Source organism: Chamaea fasciata, unplaced genomic scaffold, assembly GCF_029207755.1.
Source record: "Chamaea fasciata isolate MVZ Bird 193981 ecotype frontalis unplaced genomic scaffold, bChaFas1.0.hap1 SCAF_22, whole genome shotgun sequence".
NCBI lineage: Eukaryota > Metazoa > Chordata > Aves > Passeriformes > Sylviidae > Chamaea > Chamaea fasciata.
Genome location: NW_027094107.1, coordinates 8072038 through 8089878, shown reverse-complemented (window position 1 = coordinate 8089878; position 17841 = coordinate 8072038). Strand labels below are relative to the sequence as shown.

At 49.3% G+C, this 17841-nt stretch overlaps 1 protein-coding gene across 3 annotated transcripts in view; it reads left to right on the top strand.

Moving 5' to 3' along the window:
• GAB3 (GRB2 associated binding protein 3) overlaps positions 1-17618 on the top strand; it is a 59902-nt gene extending 42284 nt beyond the window's left edge. For 2 of the 3 annotated variants that reach the window (XM_066202717.1, XM_066202720.1), the window contains exons 3-10: positions 2762-2972; positions 3827-4281; positions 6768-6823; positions 7910-8150; positions 9164-9245; positions 10885-10987; positions 12222-12335; positions 13325-17618. In XM_066202717.1, the coding sequence (XP_066058814.1) occupies positions 2762-2972; positions 3827-4281; positions 6768-6823; positions 7910-8150; positions 9164-9245; positions 10885-10987; positions 12222-12335; positions 13325-13441 (1379 nt within the window). In that variant the 3' untranslated portion in view covers positions 13442-17618. The remainder of the gene's footprint in view (positions 1-2761; positions 2973-3826; positions 4282-6767; positions 6824-7909; positions 8151-9163; positions 9246-10884; positions 10988-12221; positions 12336-13324) is intronic. The other variant, XM_066202719.1, reaches the window with a different exon arrangement.
• Positions 17619-17841: the final 223 nt, after the last annotated feature.

Here is a 17841-nt window from a genome sequence, read left to right as displayed (position 1 = left end):
TGCCCACAGCGTAGCCACAGGTTCCTGCAGTGACTCAGCTTTAAGCCCTGTCCTGTTGCTCCCAGTTTGTCCCTTCCAGCAGCAAAGGAGCTGGATGGACCGGCAGGTCCCCGCGCCAGAGGTGTGGGCAGCCAGATGCAGAGCAGTGAAAGCTGTGCCTCCTGTGAGCACAGCTCTGTGGTCAGTAAGAGAAGGGACAGATGAGGTGACACCTCAGGAAGCACCTGGGAGGGCTGTCAGGAAGGACCTGCCAGCAGCACTCACACGCTGCTGCCGCAAGAAAGTGTCACTGGCCGTGCTGGAGGTGACAGGGGAGCTGGCACCTTTGGGGAGTCAGCTGGAGGAGGGAGGAAGAGGCCTTGCTCCTGGTTTTCCCACCCTATCTAGGCAAAATCCTGCCTCCATCTTCGGTGAAATCTCCCACTAGAGCCACCGTTCCCCAGCCCCGTGGCACCCATGAAGGGCATTGAGAGGACGCTTGGCCCGAGTGTCTGGGGCAGGGGTGATGCCTTGGGAAGCTGACCCGAAACAGAGACTGGACAGAGCCAGGGAATAAAGTAGAGATTTATTGAAAGGCCTTTAGGGTACACCTTGGGCAGGACAAGACCCACCAAAGCAGTTAGTTTGGCTGCAGCCTCCTGCTGGCTCTCTGGCAAAGGGGATGGCAGGCCCCAAACCCGTTCTCTGCCTTCTCTCCGTTGAAAGTAGCCGTGCATAATTTATTTCTTCTGCCCAGCTGCTGTCGTGGTGGTTTTAATGCACAGGGTTTGGTCACCAGCAGAGCTGGCAGGGACAGGAGCAGCCTGTGAGGAGCTGGCTGCAGGTCCCTGAGCCCCTGAGGGTCAGAACAGGGCAGGGCAGTGCTGTCCCCATCCCTCCCTCCTGCTCACAACCGTTGCCATGTGGTCTGCAGCTCACAGCCTTTCCTGATGGGATAATCCATGGCTAAACCCTGCGAGTACCAGATGGAGCTCAGGCCTGTTCGTTCTCTCCGTTAATTACCCAGAATGTCATTAATTTCTTTCTTATGCATTGTGGCAGTTTTAGTTGTTGGTTTGTTGGGGTTTTTTTTTTAAGTGTAGTCAGATGGTGAAGTGAACATGCTTTTCTGAGATCCCTAGGGAGTTAGCCCAGTGTATATTTGATCACTGTCAGCTTGCGAGACAGCTCTCAGAGTCCAAGATTTAAAAGCAGAGTCACTGTCTGAGCCAGCACGATGAACAAAAGTTATTTTTCAGATGGGAAGGCTGCAGCCCTCAGCTCTGCTTTGCAAATGTGAAGCCCCATAAAAGCCATTCCTTCCAGATGATCACTGATGAAACCCTGCTGCTATAAGCACCTGCTCAAAATTACAGCAAACCCTTCGCTTACACTTGAATTTCAGCATGTTCTTCCATGCTTTGCTGAGGCCCACCACTGCCCAGCCCTCTGAGGCTAATTGGAGGAGGCAGGAGGGAATCTGCGCTGGAAGAGGGGAAGGAAAGAGGCAGCTCCCTCCCAGGTTGAAAGGGATGAGGTGTAGGATAGTGCAGGGAGGGAAGATCAGCTGTGAAAGATGAGGGCTGAAGCCTGCTGAGGCTGGTGTGGCACCCTGCATCACCAGAACCATAAACCACCCTCAGTTTGAAGGGACCTGCAAGGATCATCCAGCCAAACTCCTGCCCCTGTACAGGATGGCCCCAGGAATTGCACCGTGTACCTGAGTTTAGGGTTTAGGCTGTGTTTGGTGAGGTTCAGTCTGTGTTTGGTGAGGTTCAGTCTGTGTTTGGTGAGGTTTAGTCTGTGTTTGGTGATGTTGCTGTCTAACCACTCAAGTCTTGGCAGCCCTCTCCATCCCTCCTGGTCTGCTTGCACCCAGCACCTCCCAGGGTTGAGAAGTGACTACAGCAGCCTGCTACAGCGCCAGGGCTTGTGGCTCTGTTGAGGTTGGGACCAGATTGGACCTGCTGGAGGGTCTCAGGACCTCATCACAGTGCAGGGTTTGGGGCACAGGATGCATGCAGCTGGTTCCCAGCAGTTCCATCAAGGTCTGGATGTCAGCATTAGAGAAATCTGCCGTCCTGCTGCGCTTTGAAGGCGTGTTCATCCTCGGTGTGGTTTTATCAGCAGTCGCTGGTTTCTTGTGTTTGTTTTTTGCTGGGGGGGTTTTCATTTTGGAGAAGGGTTCTGCAGCTTGGGGCCTCCAGAAAAGTAGTGTCACTTTTGTCTGCAGGGCCAAGAAGCCTCCAGCTGGGCAGTGACAGCCACAGCACTGCTCCTGTGGCTTGGTGTCCAGCTGAGAGAGGCATAAAAAGCTGGCAGACAAGTTCAGAGCTTGTCTGGCTACTCCACGAGCTGAAGAGCTCAGTTTTGTCTACTGAGATCTAGAAAGTGGCAAGAAATCAATCCCTTTCCTTGTCACCATTAATTTGAAGCGTTGGAGATGAATAATTAATTATTGGCGTTAGATACTAAAAAAAAACCCCACAAACTTGATAAAACAGGCTGCTGTGCCTCAGCTCTTTCTTCAGCAGTCTGCTCTTCATTGCTGGCTGCAGGAGGGATGCCTGGGCCCTGCAGGAGAGGGGGACCCCAGAGCAAGGGGTCTGCACTTCCTGCAGCCAGGATAAATACAGGGAGAGCAAAAAATCAGGCTCCCCTCTACCCAGAACCATGCTGCTCCGGCATGAAGCATCCCTGGTGCAAAAGCAAGGTGGTGACAGGCAGAGGGCCAGGGCTGGGCAGAGCCATCCCTGAGCCAGGCCATCCGTGTCCATTGCAGGTTCTGTGGAGAGCCTGTCTCACACCACCTCGTCCCCACAGCCCTCGCCGGCCGCCTCCACGCACGCCTCCCGCATCGCCGACCCCTCCTTCTCCGTGGAGCCCGGAGCCGCTGCTGCCTCCGAGGAGACCCCCAGCGAGTCCGAGTCCGTCTTCCTCCCTGACTACCTCTTCCTCTCCAACTGTGAGTCGGGCAAGCTCAGCCACAACAGGTGAGGCTGTGAGAACTCGGCCCAGACTCCGTGATCTTCATGCGGGGGAAAGCCAATTCTTTTATTTATTGTCTTTTCAATGTTATCTATTCATTTATAGTTTTTATATAAAAACTAGTATTTTTTAAAACAAAATATTATGCTTCATTTAGTTATTTATTTATCATTTCTTATCACAACTCATTTATCCAGGTTTTGCAGACCTCGCGCACGGCTTTAATTGGTTAATGGCTTTCCTGCCAATTACTCTGTTGGTTAGGAAAAGGTGTTCTGCTTGTCCATCAAATCTGTTCTTGGGTTGTTTACATGTTTTCTTTGCTGATTCTCGTGGGACAAATCTCTGCTTATTGCAGGTGCATTTGTTTTCCAGCCCAGGAACAGGTTGTTGTGCTAACCACTTCTCATACCAAGCTGGTTTTCGCATGGGAACATGCAAATTACTTAGAAGTGACAGGCCAACTTTGGCAATTTAGCAGAGCAGGCCTGAGTTTCTGAGGCCTTTCTTTTATAATTCTTTTAGCCGTCACGACACGCCGGAGGTGTCAGGCTGGAGCCCCCCAGGGAGCCCTGCCACTCAAAGCTGGCTCCCAAACACGACAGGGGAGCACCAGCCTAATCCAATTTACGGGGTGCTTTTCTTGGCACGGATTAGTGGGTGAGCATCATATGTTGGTGCTGTCCCTTTCCCAGGTGGGTGGCTGAGGATCTCCAGACACCTGCTGTTGCCCGAGGTGCTCCACAAAGTGTCCCAGCTTCCAGCTCAGAGGGAAGGGACAGATCTTATCCCAAACTGTGTGGTTGGGAGTTTTGGTTGCTGCGTTCTTACAAAGCTCCTGACCTGTGTCTCCTTGCAGGTGTGACAGCTGGTCAAACTCAGACAGGTCTCTGGAGCAAACATCCTCGGACGATGTTTTCGTGGACTCCTTGCAATCCCAGCCCTCCCTGTACCTCGTGCAGCCGGCCGGAGGCCCGGGGGCGAACCCCAGCGCTGTGTCGCGGAGCACAGACGTCAGCGGGCCATCCAGTGACTTCTCCTCCTCCTCCCCACTGCTGGGGACACCGCTGACACCCACGTTTCAGATGGAGCAGGGCCAGCAGGCGCTGCCCTACGGTGTCACACAGCTGGACGTGCTGTCCAACACGCCGCCGCCGCGCCCGCCCAAGCCCACGCACTTCTCGGACAGGAGAGGGGACGAGCTGGGCACTGGGGCCCTCCAGAACGGGCACGCAGCCCTCTGCAGGGCTCAGGTCACTCTGGTGCCCAGAAGGATCTCCTTGTCCAGCTTGGACAACGTGAGGAACTGGAAAGGTGAGCGCAGCGGTGTGAGGGATGGAGCCGCCCACACGCACACTGAGGTTTTGACGTCTTGTTGTGCCTCTCTGTCCTCCCCTCCCCGGTGTAACATAAAATGCTGCTTTCCAATGAATCCGCCGGCAGGATTCAGGCCTGTCCCTCAGGTTTGGCTCCTGCTCTGTAGAAGGCTCTCCGGGTGTGTGCAGATGGGCAGCAGTCTGGCTCTGATCCCTTCGGGCCGCCTCGTGCCTTGCTCGTTTTCCCCCTCCCTCCTCAGAAGAGAAAGCAGTAGAGAAACCAAAATGAGAAGTCAGCCGCTGAACTGGGCAGTGCCAAACTCTGTTTGTGCAGGTCGAAGTGTGGGCTGGCATGTGGGAAATGCCTCTGGAGCTCTGCTGCTCTGCCGCACCCAACCTCTTGTGTGAGAGCTGCGTGTCTTTTCACAGCTTAGAGTAAAGGGAGGAAGTCAGGGAGACGCTGGGGATGGGATGTAATCCTGGCTGAACCAGGGACTCTGCGCGTCCTTGAACAAATCCCACTGTGTCCTTGCACTTCTGTCAGGGCAGTCTGCAAACCTGCTGCCACAGAGCAAGGCAAGGCTGCAAAGCAAACGCTGCTCTGAGCTGAGCTGGCTTTTCCGCTCCCTCCTGGAACATCATCATCACAGCCAAGAGCAGCAGTTAAAACCCAGAACATCACAGTGTCAAAAACCGGCATATGCAGCATGGGAAAGCTTTATTACACGGAGCCACAGAATAATGGGAGGCAGCTGGAATACCTGGCTGGAAATCATCAAGTGTATTGCAGTGATGTGAAAACCTTCAATTTTGATGAGGAGAAAAGGTGTAGGTTTAGTCCTTTAGACTCCTGCAGTTTGAATGACCAGACAATGTGTGGGGCTGTTAGATCTTGCTCTCACAGCTCAGAAGGGAAAGCCAGCAGATCTCTGCTCCGCCTGTTTATCAGTGTACAGACAATTCTTGGAAGGTTTCTGGAGAAACACCCATCGGTGGAATTGCTGTTCTTAATTATCAGCTACGTTTTGGTTGCTCCCTGAGAGGTGCTGCTCTTGCTTCTCCACCTGCGCTGCTCCAACCAGCTGGTTCACGCTCCTCCAACCCAATTGACACCAAAATGTCTCTAAGAGGATTAAGTGGCCAAACGTCACGTTGTGCTGCTGTGCTGCAGGGTTGTCTCTGCCTGATGGGGGCAGCAATGAATTAATAAGTGCTGCCACTTTTTCTTACCCTCAGCTGTAGCTGAAACCACTCGAACGGTTAAACTCTGAATTAAAAATGCGTTCAACAAGAAAGATCGGAAAAATAAACGCGGGAGAAAGCAGCAGTTCCTCACCAGCTTCCCCAGTGAGGGCACTCAAGTTGGTAATTTTTTGCCCTTGCTAACCTGCAGAAGGTGCACAGGTGTAATTAGCCCGGGGTGAAAGCAGCATGAGCTGGTGGAAGCGCCATGAAGGAGGATGAGCTGTAGGGCACCTGCATCCTGGCTTCTGCCACAGCCTTGAGCCTTTTTGCCGTGATAAATAAATGTAGCTGTCCCAGGACAGTGACTGTGTCTACCTGAATGTGTACCTGCACTGACAGAATTGTTCTTGTTCAGCCTTTTCTTTGCTGGTACCACTAAAAATGCCCCCCCAGCTGCACTACTGGCATCTCCACATCTCCACCGTAAGAGCAGGGAATGGATTAACATGGTTGCAGGGATTTAAGGCATTCCCATAGAAAAGCCATTTTCTGCACAGAAAATCCCTTTTCAGAAAAGGGTGGTGGTTGTAAGCATCTCCCACAGCTGATCTTCTATGTGCTGAACGCTGCGTTTTAGGGTTTTTTGGCCTTTGCTTGGAAAATAAAATTGACCTTCACCAAGACAAAAGCCCAAGTGCACAAGGAGAGACAGAGACTGGTGGTTTCCTCTGGCTGTTCATTCCCCAGCACCCCGAGCCACGTGCACCACATCAGCACTTCAGGATGCCAGAGCAAAGACTTCTTCTCCTACCATTAAACTTCCCCCACGCACCACTTTCTGTACAATAACAATTGCTTCCCTGGCACCTTAAAAGGCTCCTAAATAAATACCCAAGAAATAATATTATCTTTAATCGCCCCTTTCCATGTGATTTCCCCAATTTGACAGATGGGAAAACAGAGAACGACTAGAGCAGGAGCTGCATTTAAATTCTTGCTTGCTTGCTCCCACACCAGCCTTTCTCCCCAGCTGCTTGTGTTACAGGAAGCATAAGTTACAGCTGGATTATACATGAGCAGGTTCCTTGGTTTCATCATACTTAAAATAGATGTAATCACTCTTCAAGTGCCGCTCAGTTGGATCTGGTCTTAAGTGTCATTGTATTTCCTCATTTAGGAGTTATGGAATCTTCATGAAACTCCAATTATTTTAGAGCCATATGTTTTACTCCGGAATTATCTCTGGAAGGTTGCACTGCCTTATCCCATTTTTAATCACTTTTTTTCTTTCCCTTGCAGCAGACATGGAAGGCAGTTCCCTAAGAAGTCGAGATAAGAGGCTTAGCTTGAATTTGGTAAGTACTCTGTTTGTACAAATTTGAAACACTGGCACATAAACTTCAGAGTGAATCACTTCACGTCCTGGTATTCAATCATTCTTCTCCTCCGTTCAGCAGAAGAATTTAAAAAATTGAAGAAGTGCCTGGCTTTGGGCAACTTCTGTGCTGGCTGCTTTGTGGCCTTTGAGAGAAGAGGGAGGGAGAGGCCTCAATACTGAGCATCCTGCTTTTAAAGCAGATGAAGCTGGGTCTGTAATGGAAAAGGTAACCAGCAGCCTCAAGAATTAAACTGTTGACCAAAAGCACCAGAGCAAATGGCTTATTCCTTGAAAAAGTGGTCTAAAGAAGCCTTTCACTTCGTGGTCCGGAGGGATATCTCTTCTTTAGGACACTGGAAAGTGTCTGCTCTCAAAGTGTCTCTGATTAAAGGCTCTGTCAGTCCACACCTTCCTGCCTTGGCCTTTGGCAGACACAATTCCAAGCAGCACCATCTCACATCACACTGCCAGTCTCCTGCCTGCTGCTGGATGTTGTCTTCTGTGGGAGATCCTTTGCTGGTGGGGGGCAGCTTACATTTTTCTCCTTTTCGAAAGCTTGCAAGGATTGTAATGGATGCCCCTCACCACTCAGCCAGCACTAACCTGCATGAAGTGATTTCCCAATGCAAATCCTCAGCGATCAGGAGCGAGTTGTAGGTCTGTGTCTGCTCTCTCCGTTTCCACATTTGCCAAAGTCCAGTTCGTCAGCTGTTCTCCTTCCAGACTTCTTTTGGTATTCAGGATCCTCCCTCATTTTATAGAATTACTGCTGTGAGAGGCGAGTGCAGCCTCCCTGGAGCTGGAGGACTGAAGCAATGAAGTCACCAAGTTTGGTGACTAGTTTCAGTTTGGTTCTGGTTTCCAGCAGTGACTTGCAGAGCTCAGCGCGGGGCTGCTCAGAGCCGGAGCGCTCACCTGAACTGAACATTTGTCTTTTATTGTGCCTCTCTGAAAGGCCCCAGCAGAACGCCCCTGGCCTGGGCTCAGCTCAGGTGTGTCCCCAGCCCACAGCAGCTCCTGGCTGTGCATTAATGGAAAGTTTCTGTCTCCCTCTGGCCTGCAGCCGTGCCGGTTCTCCCCGCTGTGCTCGGCCGCGGACGGCGCCGAGGACAGCTACGTGCCCATGCGCCCCAGCACCTCTCCCTCCGACTGCTCCCCTGATGGATACATCCCCATGAGCCCTGCCTCAGCCACCTTCACCTTCCCCGTGGTCAGCACTGAAAAACTCACCAGCCCTCTGCCTGAGCTTCCCTCCGACGTGGAGCCCCCGCCAGTGAACCGGGACCTCAAGCCTCGGAGGAAGTGTAAGGCCAGACCTCAAGCGCAGAGCCTGGGGGGTTCTGATGGTGGGGACGTGGGTCACCTCCTTTGCTAGTGTCCTTGGCACGTCTTAAAGCAATCCCCTCTCCGGAGGAGAGTTTGAAATGCTGTGTGAGTGACTTACAGCCTAGGACGTGCTTGCAGGGTGGTTTGTGAGTGGAGGAAGCGCTTCCACGGCGGCTTTTGCAGTCAAAGCCCAGGTGGCTGCACAAGCACAGTGCCTGGCTTCTCCCTGTGACTGCAAACAGCCAAAGTAGCCTGGGAGAGAGCAGACTAAATCCTGCCACTCTGAAGTACATGTACTCCTGTCTCAGCAGCTCTCTGACCTGCCAGGAATGGCACATCCAAACACTCAAGTACTCGAGTACCTGTGTTGGCTATTGGTTGAACTTCTGTTGGGTCACACTTCCAGAGAATATACTGGGGGCAAAATTCAGCTTTGAAGAGGAGAAATTGCCTGAACTCAGCCTGTGATGAAGCTGTAAGGGTTGCAGAGCCACAGGGTTACTCAGAAATTGGTTCAGGCAGTGCTGCTGTGAAGTGGGGACAGACATTTGGACCATTGCCATGAAGGAAAGCAAACTCATGTCCTTTCTTCAAGGGTTTTGAGAATGGTGGGCACATGTAGCGGTGACAGGAATCACCCTGATCCCCGTGTACAGGACATTTTTGTTTAGAACAGATTCCAAAACCTGCTGTGACCTGTAGGCTGAACCAGCCTCTCCAAGGCGGCATATCCACAGCATATCTGGGGCAAGTGTACGTATCTTGTGCAGCATTTGCTCACTTTATGCCCACGATATTTATTCTGTTATTTCAGGGCTACTGGGGGACTTTGCTTCCCAGCACTGACCTAAGAGGTCATTTGTTACTGATTTCTGTCTTGGTTACGCTCTGTGAAATACTCTGTTAGTTTCCTTCTGTTAATACAAAACTGCATTTTTCCAAGCAGTCTGCACTTTCCATTGAGAACAGCTCCTTTTGTGTTCACTTGCAGCACGACCACCTCCTCTGGACCTGAGGAACCTCTCCACAATCCGGGAGCATGCTGCCGTGACCAGGATGTGGACTGTGCCTTAGTAAGTCAACCAGAAACCTGCCATTCCAACCAGCGTGAAACAGGGTTAAAAACAACTTATCCCATCCCACAAGAAAGATTCCTGGCCAAGTCCACACAGACAAAAAGTCCCCCAGGGTTCCTTTCAGTGTCCCCCAGGTTTTTGCTGTCTCCAAAAAGCAGAGCTCACGCTGGGCAGCTCCAGAGAATTCCGCACTGTGGTGTGCAGGTTCCTTTTAAACAGCCTGGAGCTGCTCTGCACCCTGGTGTGGCTGCTGTGAGGGCTAAAACCTTGGCTTGCCTAAACTGTGATAGAGCCATTTTTCCTCCTGAAAATTCATGCAGCAAAGGAGACCCTGATGAGACAAAGATCTGCCTGAAGTGTGGACTGGGTGTAGAATTCTGCACTGCCACACGACACACCAGGCTTGAGCTTTTGGCGTGGCCTTTTGCCACCAGAAATCAGCTGTTGGTAAAACAAATGCTTTTGCTCCCAAAGCCCAGGTAGAATGAGCAGATGATACTGTTGGGTTCCCAGGGCAGCAGAAGACTCATCTTCAGGGAACCTGTGAGCAGGAGAGGACTACAGCCTGCTGCCTGGGGGGGGTCTTGGCACAAAAGAAAAAAGAAATCAGCTGTGCTGAAGTGTGCGTGCAAAAGCCAGAAATTCCCGTCAGCCTCCTGTGCACACCCCGGGCACGGGGTTTTTTCTTTTTCCTTTTTTCAAATGGTGAGATGGTTTTAAATCAAAAAACTGTGGGGTTTTGCCGGCATGAGTGCCAGACAGGGCATTTCCACTCCCCCATCCCAGGCTGTCAGGTGAAGGGCAAAAGAGGCACAGGATGAGCAGTTTCTCAGCTGCAGAGCCTCTCTCACATCCACTCCAAGGCTGGTAAAGCCCCTTGGTGCTGCCTGTTAGGGAAGGGCACTACCCTGCCTCCCCAGCACCCCTGGCAGAGCACTCTGGTCAAGCAGTGCTGACACAGGGCAGAGTCCTGAGAGACAAAGAGCTTAGGGCGAGTTTGCATGTTTTACACTAAACAAAATAATAATAATAATAAAAAAAAGTTTTGCCCGAAACTAATCCGGCAAAAGGAGTTCTGCTGTTCGTGCTGCACAGAGAGGCCATCTAATTTCCTATTAACCATGCCCATCGTGCTTGCCTGTGGTGATTTATCCACCGTGCACCTCTGAGGGTCGTGTGGATGGGATGGATTTCCTTGTGCAGGGGCTGAGTCACAGGCATCGCCACAGCACGGGGGGGCCGGTGGTGACACTGTGTGCAAAGCCAGACCAAGCTCCTCTGCGTGTGCCTCCAGCAGCTGAGAAATTCACATCAGCCTCCAAAATGTGGATACCTGCCCCCGTTGTTACCCAAATGAATGATGGCTCTGTGCCCCTTGGTAGAGAATTGCTTCAATTTACACTTTCTGTACCAGACGGCAAACTTTCCTAAATCCCAGAGGAAAAAAAAATCAACAAAATCAGTCAGCAATATAGCCCACTATTTCTAGAGCTAAGGAGTGGCTTTGGACATCCTCCCCATAAAGGCCACAGCCTTAGTGTGAGTTTATTCACCATATGGACTCTTGGAGGCTTTGGCTTCATTTCAGTGCATCTGTAAGATGCTTCTTTAACCTCTCCTGTGTTTTCCTTCATAGCAATCGAATGAGCTTTATCTCACCAGAAAGAGACGGTATTAATTCAGCAAGAATATTTGCCAATTCAGTTTCCGGGGAAGAGGAAGAAAGTTACATTCATATGGTAATGTCATTTTCACACAGCCATCCTTTGCTTTATCCCGCTCTGTCACATTGATGGAGAATGCAGAAGTTTGTTTTCTAAGGGGGGAAGAAAAAAAACGTTGAGGAGGTTTGTCCTTCGCCTTCTGGTTTGTTTTTTCTTTTTTCAAATGGTGAGATGGTTTTAAAGCAAAGACACTGGGCCCAATTTACAGAGAGATAAGGGAAGCCCTTTTCCTGCTCTGCAGAACTCAGCTGTTCGCCCACGAATGTTGCTGAGCAGTTCCAAGAGATCACAGGGATCAGCCATATTTACATGAGAACTCACCAAGACAAAGGAAAATTAAATCTTTTCACCTTTTAAAAAGTGTGCCTTGCAAAATCTCCTAGGAAATAACAGCAAGCCGTTAGTGCACTTCCTAAAGAAACACACCAAATATTGTGCAGAAACAGAACTGCCATTAAAGTCTCATTGCTTCTGCTTTGGCTGGTGGCACTAACCCCACTTCCCATCCCATGAAAGAAGAACATCTGGCTTTGTGGCTTCCTTTTTTTTCATTCACTCTTCAGCCATATCTTGCAAAAGATCAGAATCTCGTTTTACTTCAAATTTTAGGTGGAAACGGATCTCAAATCCATTCATCTGAGCCAGTGTCCACAGGTCTGCTCCGCAGCCAAAGCCCAACACCAATAGCTATAAAAATGCATTGCAAAACTGACCACAGTCTCCATTTGAACCACAGTTTCAAATTTTAACCCACATCTCTACCAGACTGAAATCCGCTCGAGAGGGCAGTTCCAGTTGTAACCACTCCTGTCATATGTTTGTGGTTATCTGTGATTTTTATGAGAAGAATTTTCAGTGTCTAGATTTGAACTGAATCTTCACAGTTTCTTAAAATTCATTGAATGAGGATGTTTAAGTGGGCACCCCTGGAAACCTGAGCATTCCAAGGGCCTGGATTGAGAAGCTGAAGAAGTCCTTCTTGATAAAACTGAGTGTAAATCAGCCTGTTTCGTTTGTTTTGCCAGAATTATCAGAAGAAAAAGAGACTCACAGTTTCTTTATGCCATCCCACAATTATCAGTGTTATTTGGTCAGTAACCAAAAGCCCCCTTGGCACAGAATGTTTTGTGGGCCCTGACTGTTCTCACTCCCATTCTGCCAGACAAATCTCCCAACTCACACTTGTGATCCTGTTTCCTTCTAGGATCATGTTTTTAGGGCATTAAAAGTTTTTCTTCTTTCCTGACAGGAACACAGACAGGCCACATCTCCATACAGTGGTGCTTTCCCATGGACAAGGAAATCTAACCTTGATTACTTAGCACTGGATTTTAACTCTGCTTCCCCATCCCCTGTGCAGAAGGTACGAGCCATCTGAAAATCCTCCTGTCCTTTTGTCTGCTGGGAGGAAATCTAGACCCAGGGCCACACTCTGCTAGGTGCCCCAAGTGCCATGATGAAGCCAGTGGTGTTTCCAGCTGACTGTAGTTGTGTCAGGCTCAAGATTGATGTGATAAAAGCATGGTGAGGGCGCTGACAAGGTGTCCTTAGTGAGACTCACTGGGATGCTGCTAAGATGAGCACAGCGGGTCAGACTGCACTGGGAAGTGCAGCCACGAGGGCTGCTGGGCAGGTGGGTTGATGCTTGCAGGATCTCTGCATGCTCCTTCATTTTCATCCAGTCTCCACGAAGCCTTTCCTGCTAGTTTTCCCCCAAATCTCTTTGCAGTAACAAGTTTGCACTCCACGATAAATTCGTGGGGGTAAAACTGTACCAGACTCTTACAATCTGGCAAAATGTGCATCTTTATTCTTGCATCGCCAAAACCATCTGCATTTCCTTTGCAATGCTGAGAAAATACATTCCTTGTTCCAAAGAACTTCTAACCTGCCCGGGTGGTGGGGAGGTACCACTGCAAAGCAATGAACTGTTGTCACTTCGGACCATTTTATGTCCTGTGTATCATTTTCCCCATCACTCAATACTCCCAGATGCAAAAGACTCTGAAGCTTTCGTATTTCAGCCCTCCTTGTACGTAAAATCAGTCTAGATTTTAGATCAGGATCACTCAGATGAGGAGAGAATGATTGTCTGCATGGAAATAGCCAGTACAGCACGTTTCCCTGGCTTGCAGTGCTGGGCTCAGTGACAGGGTGACAGATGGATAATTACAGCTAAAGCAGCCTGTAAAGCAACGCTTTTGTCAGCTGATGTCACTGTGAGCTTCAAGGTGAAGGGAAGCCATCAAGGAACGAGGGAAAGGGAGAACAGAAAATCAAGCTTAAGTTTCACTAGCACCCCTTTTCAGCCTCAAAATTAAAATATTGGTTTTTTTCCCCTCTGTGCCATAGAAACCTTTTCTGTCTGAGGAACAAAGAGTGGACTATGTCCAGGTAGATGAACAGAAGACTCAAGCTTTACAGAACACTAAGCAGGAATGGACAGATGAAAGACAATCAAAAGTGTAAAGAAGATTTGGGATCTGGAGGGGTTTTTTTTGCACTGGAACCACAACGTTAATGAAGCAGCTATCACAGCAGAGCTCAAAGGCAGAGAGAGCTGTAAGATGCGAACAGTCTGTGGAGGCATTTTTACTGGAAACCTCTGATTTCAGCTGGAAGAAGGATGATGCGTGAGTGAGTGGTTCACTGATGACTAAAGTAATGCATTAGCCTTTTTACTGCCCTTACCAGTTATGCTACATGGTACCATTTCCTGGCATGATTCTGCAACGAGTCATACCCTTAACGTTAACAAATCCACTACAAGTTGTATTAATCTAGTTCGTCCTGCCTTCTCCTTCTGTTGCATAATTCCTAGTTGCTAAAGCTATTTTTTGATATTCCTACAAATGCTGCAGGTGCTCGGAGTGCTTTTGTGGCAGCAGGCATCTGACAGGTCTCGGTGACTAATCAACTAAGGGCTAAATTACTGAAACAATAAAAAGAACTTTTTGAATATATAGTGCTTAAGCAAAGAGAGAATTTTGAAAAATATTTCCCCCCCCCCTCCCCCGGGTTTAAACGTTCTGGCTGTGAGCTGATGCTGTCAGAACTCAAACCAGGACTACATGCCCATGCAACTGGAATGCATGGTCTTTGACCCTCTGGATGAAGGTCGTGGTGTTCAGCTTCTTCCCTCCATCGTGGCTCATACCTGTCACTTTTCTGTCTGATTCCTACTGATGTTTTCTCCCCTGTCTTGGGAAGTGTCTTTGGCACAGCACAGCTGCTCTTCTGGTAGGAGGCTGCAGCCACACAGCTCTTGGCTGGCCAAAAAAAAAAAAAAAAAAAAAAAAAAATAGAAAGGGAAGCTGTGAGCCTGTTTCTGCAAGCCTCGAGAGAGCTGGCAAAGGATCAAGACTGCTTTCATCTGCAGGGCAGGAGAAATGCCATTGGAATTGCTGGTAGCAGTCGTCAACCCCATTGTTTCACTAGACCCACCCCAAAATAAAAAAGCATTAGGAAGTGCAGCGTGCTCTGAGCCTGCCAAAACAGGACAACAATGTGCTCACGCAGCGTGGGGACCTCTGGGCTCAGGAAGCTCATCTACCTTGGGACTGCTCACCGGCACTATCTCAGGATAACACGTGTGTACAGTTTATAAAAGATTTCACTCGCAACGCTCGGCTGCCGTCTTTATTTTACGGAGCCACACTCGTGGGAGCAGGCAGTGATGCTGAGTGACCCACACTGCATTTGGGCTCGCAGGCTTTGCTCCTGCAGATGAGTCCCAGTAGCCATAAGGGGTCTGCTCCTGTCAACACAGACAGACGGATTTCTCCTCTGACAGTGCCAACTCGCTGGCCTCCCTTCCTGGGCCTGTTGTTACCACCTTGCACTGCTGTAACCCATCCTAAAAATTCTGATCTACCGACAGAGGTCATAGAAATGTCACTGCAGAAACCATGTCAAGGCATTTCAAGGCTCCTGCTCAGCCTACACCCCGTGTGCTCCCATCGTTCAGGCACTCTGCGAGGGGGAGAGGCAGCAGAGCTAACAGAAACACGGTTTTCCTCCTACCTCAAGAGAGCTGAAGGGCTTGCAAGTCTCACTGGTTTTTCAGCCCAGCCCCTGGGGATCTGTGGTGACCAGGATCTCACCAGGTTACCCTGCAGGGACGAGGTTCACCAGCACCTTCACGGACTGGGGCAAACTGGGCATGAAGTGTCCCGGGCTAGAGCTGCTTGGAAAACCTGGGTTAGTCCTGCAGATTGCTGCCCTGCTGTCCCCTCCCGCTCTGCTGCTCCCCCTCCCCACCAAAGCTCTCAAATGAAAGTCGATGTTCATAAAAAAACTGAAACTAATTCCGGCTTTTCCGTATATACTTTGTCTGGTGTGAAATTTAGTTTGTTCAAACCCAGCTGTTTCGCCCTCTTAACTGATTTAGCAGAGCTGTGAGCACCCGTGCCCTGGGAGTGATGCTGTGACAGGGGCTGGGCATTTGGGGAGAGGCAGGGGAGATCTGGACCTGCACGGAGGTGTCAGAGAGAGGGAAGCGTGGAAGGGCCACGAGACCTTTGCCTTTCTGCTCCAGAGAATTGCCTTTCTTTCGAAGTGTGCCAACAGCAGAACGATTTGTTACAACACAGGTGTTGTTCTGCGTTGCTGAAAGCTCTTGGTATGCTGGGATGTACTGGAAGGGTTGAAAGAGCAGCTAAAAGGTGTTTTAAATCACAGACAAGCTCCACAGAGTGTGAGTGAAGCTGTGTTCTGCTGCTGCAGATCCCGGATTGCAGATCAGAACCGCACGCAGATCGGCTCGAGTTTGACTGCGGTGTTTCCTTTCACGCTGTCAGAAAATCTTCTGAAGTGGAAAAAACACTAAGTTATCTGAGGCGACTGGCTCGCTTGTCGTTCTAGTTTATTGTAAAAATATTGAAATCTCAACAAACCTGGCTAATGGCTCATTCAGAAGCTTCAAGAAGGAAGAGCTGTGTCTGGATTTTTACTGCAAGCATTTAGCTTGCCTGGGACTGTCTTCAGATCAGAACGGCCCCTTTCAACTTCCCGTGTCCCCTGCTTGCCCTCCCAACACTCTTATCTTGATCAAATGCTGCTCACTGGTTTCTAACTTTCACTTTTGACTAAGAGCTAAGTTTGAGGGTTTAATGCAATTTTTCATGCAACCTGTTTCCACCTGCTGCTCCAGGGCCTGGGACATACATTCTCGTGCAAGTACAACGCACGAAACAGGAGCAATTAAAAAAATCGTGGGGAAAAAACAATTAAAAGCAGAGCAGTCCTTCTCAAAGGCCATTTTTCCTTTTGTTTTGGTCAAATTCCACAATACTTGAAAGAGGCTAAAGAGGAGGAGGATGGTGGGAGGATGGCAAAGGGCAAATCTGCTGTGGCCACCTCACCACTAAGGGTTTGGGTGTGGAGGGAGCTGCAGCAGCCACGGCTGACAAACCTGTGGACCAGAACTCATCGAGCCAACTGGTGCAAAAAGGAGTTACTGTTCAGTTAGGTCTCTTCTTAAATCCTAATCCCTTGGCCAAGGAGGAGAGAAAACCTGAAAACTGAGTCAGGTTTTCTGAAAAAACCTTTGGTTTTCCCTTGGTTAGTGCCGGCTCTGGGGCCAGCCAGCCACGCTCCTGATGGTGTCCTCTTTTTGCCATGGGTTATTTGTGCGTATTTTCTTCAAAAGTGTGGTGAGAGCTGATGCAGAGAGAGGCTCTGCACATAAAATGAACACAGAGTGGCCAGTGGTCCCTTGGCAAACTGCTGAGGGAGTTGGCATTGCCCAGCCCTGGTGTCGTAGTGCCTTCTCCAGCGCTGCTGGGGCCTCTCACTCAAAATGGGGAGAGTGCTAATGAGCACAACAGTTTTGGTTTAATTGGAAACGTCACCCTGGATGAAGCTTGGTTGCAGGATGAGGTGGAAAACAACCAAGCTCAGCGCTTTGGGTCCTGTGGTTGCTGCTGGGGCCATCAGCTGGATGTGTTTAATATGGCCTTACTCCCTCCTTCAGTGACCCCACATCTGACCAAGGCCTAGCAGGTCCACAACTCATTTGCTTTTTGGACTGAACTCCATTTTAATTCATGACAGGAGGCAGCATTAATTTCCTTACTGGCAGAAATGGACACTTGACCTGAGAAATGCCGGCAGCCACGTAAGTGGAGCGCGGCGTTTCCAGCCAGCTCGCCTTGCCAGTGGTAGCACCCGCTTTCTCCATTGTCACTAACTCCATCCTAGATGCAGATTTTGGAGTTGCACTCAGCTGCAGGGATTCAGAAGTTTAGGAACTCAAAGACCACCAGATGCTGTGATGAGAATGAAGCACAGGGCAATGCCTTCCCTTTGTGTCCCCCCCCCAGTTCCACAAAACTCGCTCAGGTTTAAAAAAAAAAAAATAAAAGCCACCAAAATAGCAGACATATGCCATGTCAAAGCCAGGATATTTTTTTTGTTGTTTTCAAATAAAAATAAAATGTTTTCTTGTGCAAATGAAGCATTATACTTTTTTTCTTTTTGTATTTGTAAATCTGTGGGGAAGCATTAAAGAGTCATCTCTGTTACGAAGGGACAAGTCGTTGCTAGAGGGAAGGGGCTCCCCTCCCTCATGTTCCATTGTAATGTTTGGTGTACATATTTGCACATTAAACTGTATCTTTTTTCTAATAAATTAATATAAAAGGTAGCTGTGATCTTTAATTATTTTGATAAGTGAGGGTGCTCACAGGATAAGCTCCCACATTTTTCATTGAAGGCTTTTTCCATTTTTAAATTCTCCCATCAGTCAGTGACTTGTTCACATAAAATACTCAGATGCAAATTCAAACAAATTTGCAAACAAATGTCATAGGCCTGTGTATCAGGGAGATTGTTTGCAGAATAACAGAGAACCCTGGAGCTGTGACTTG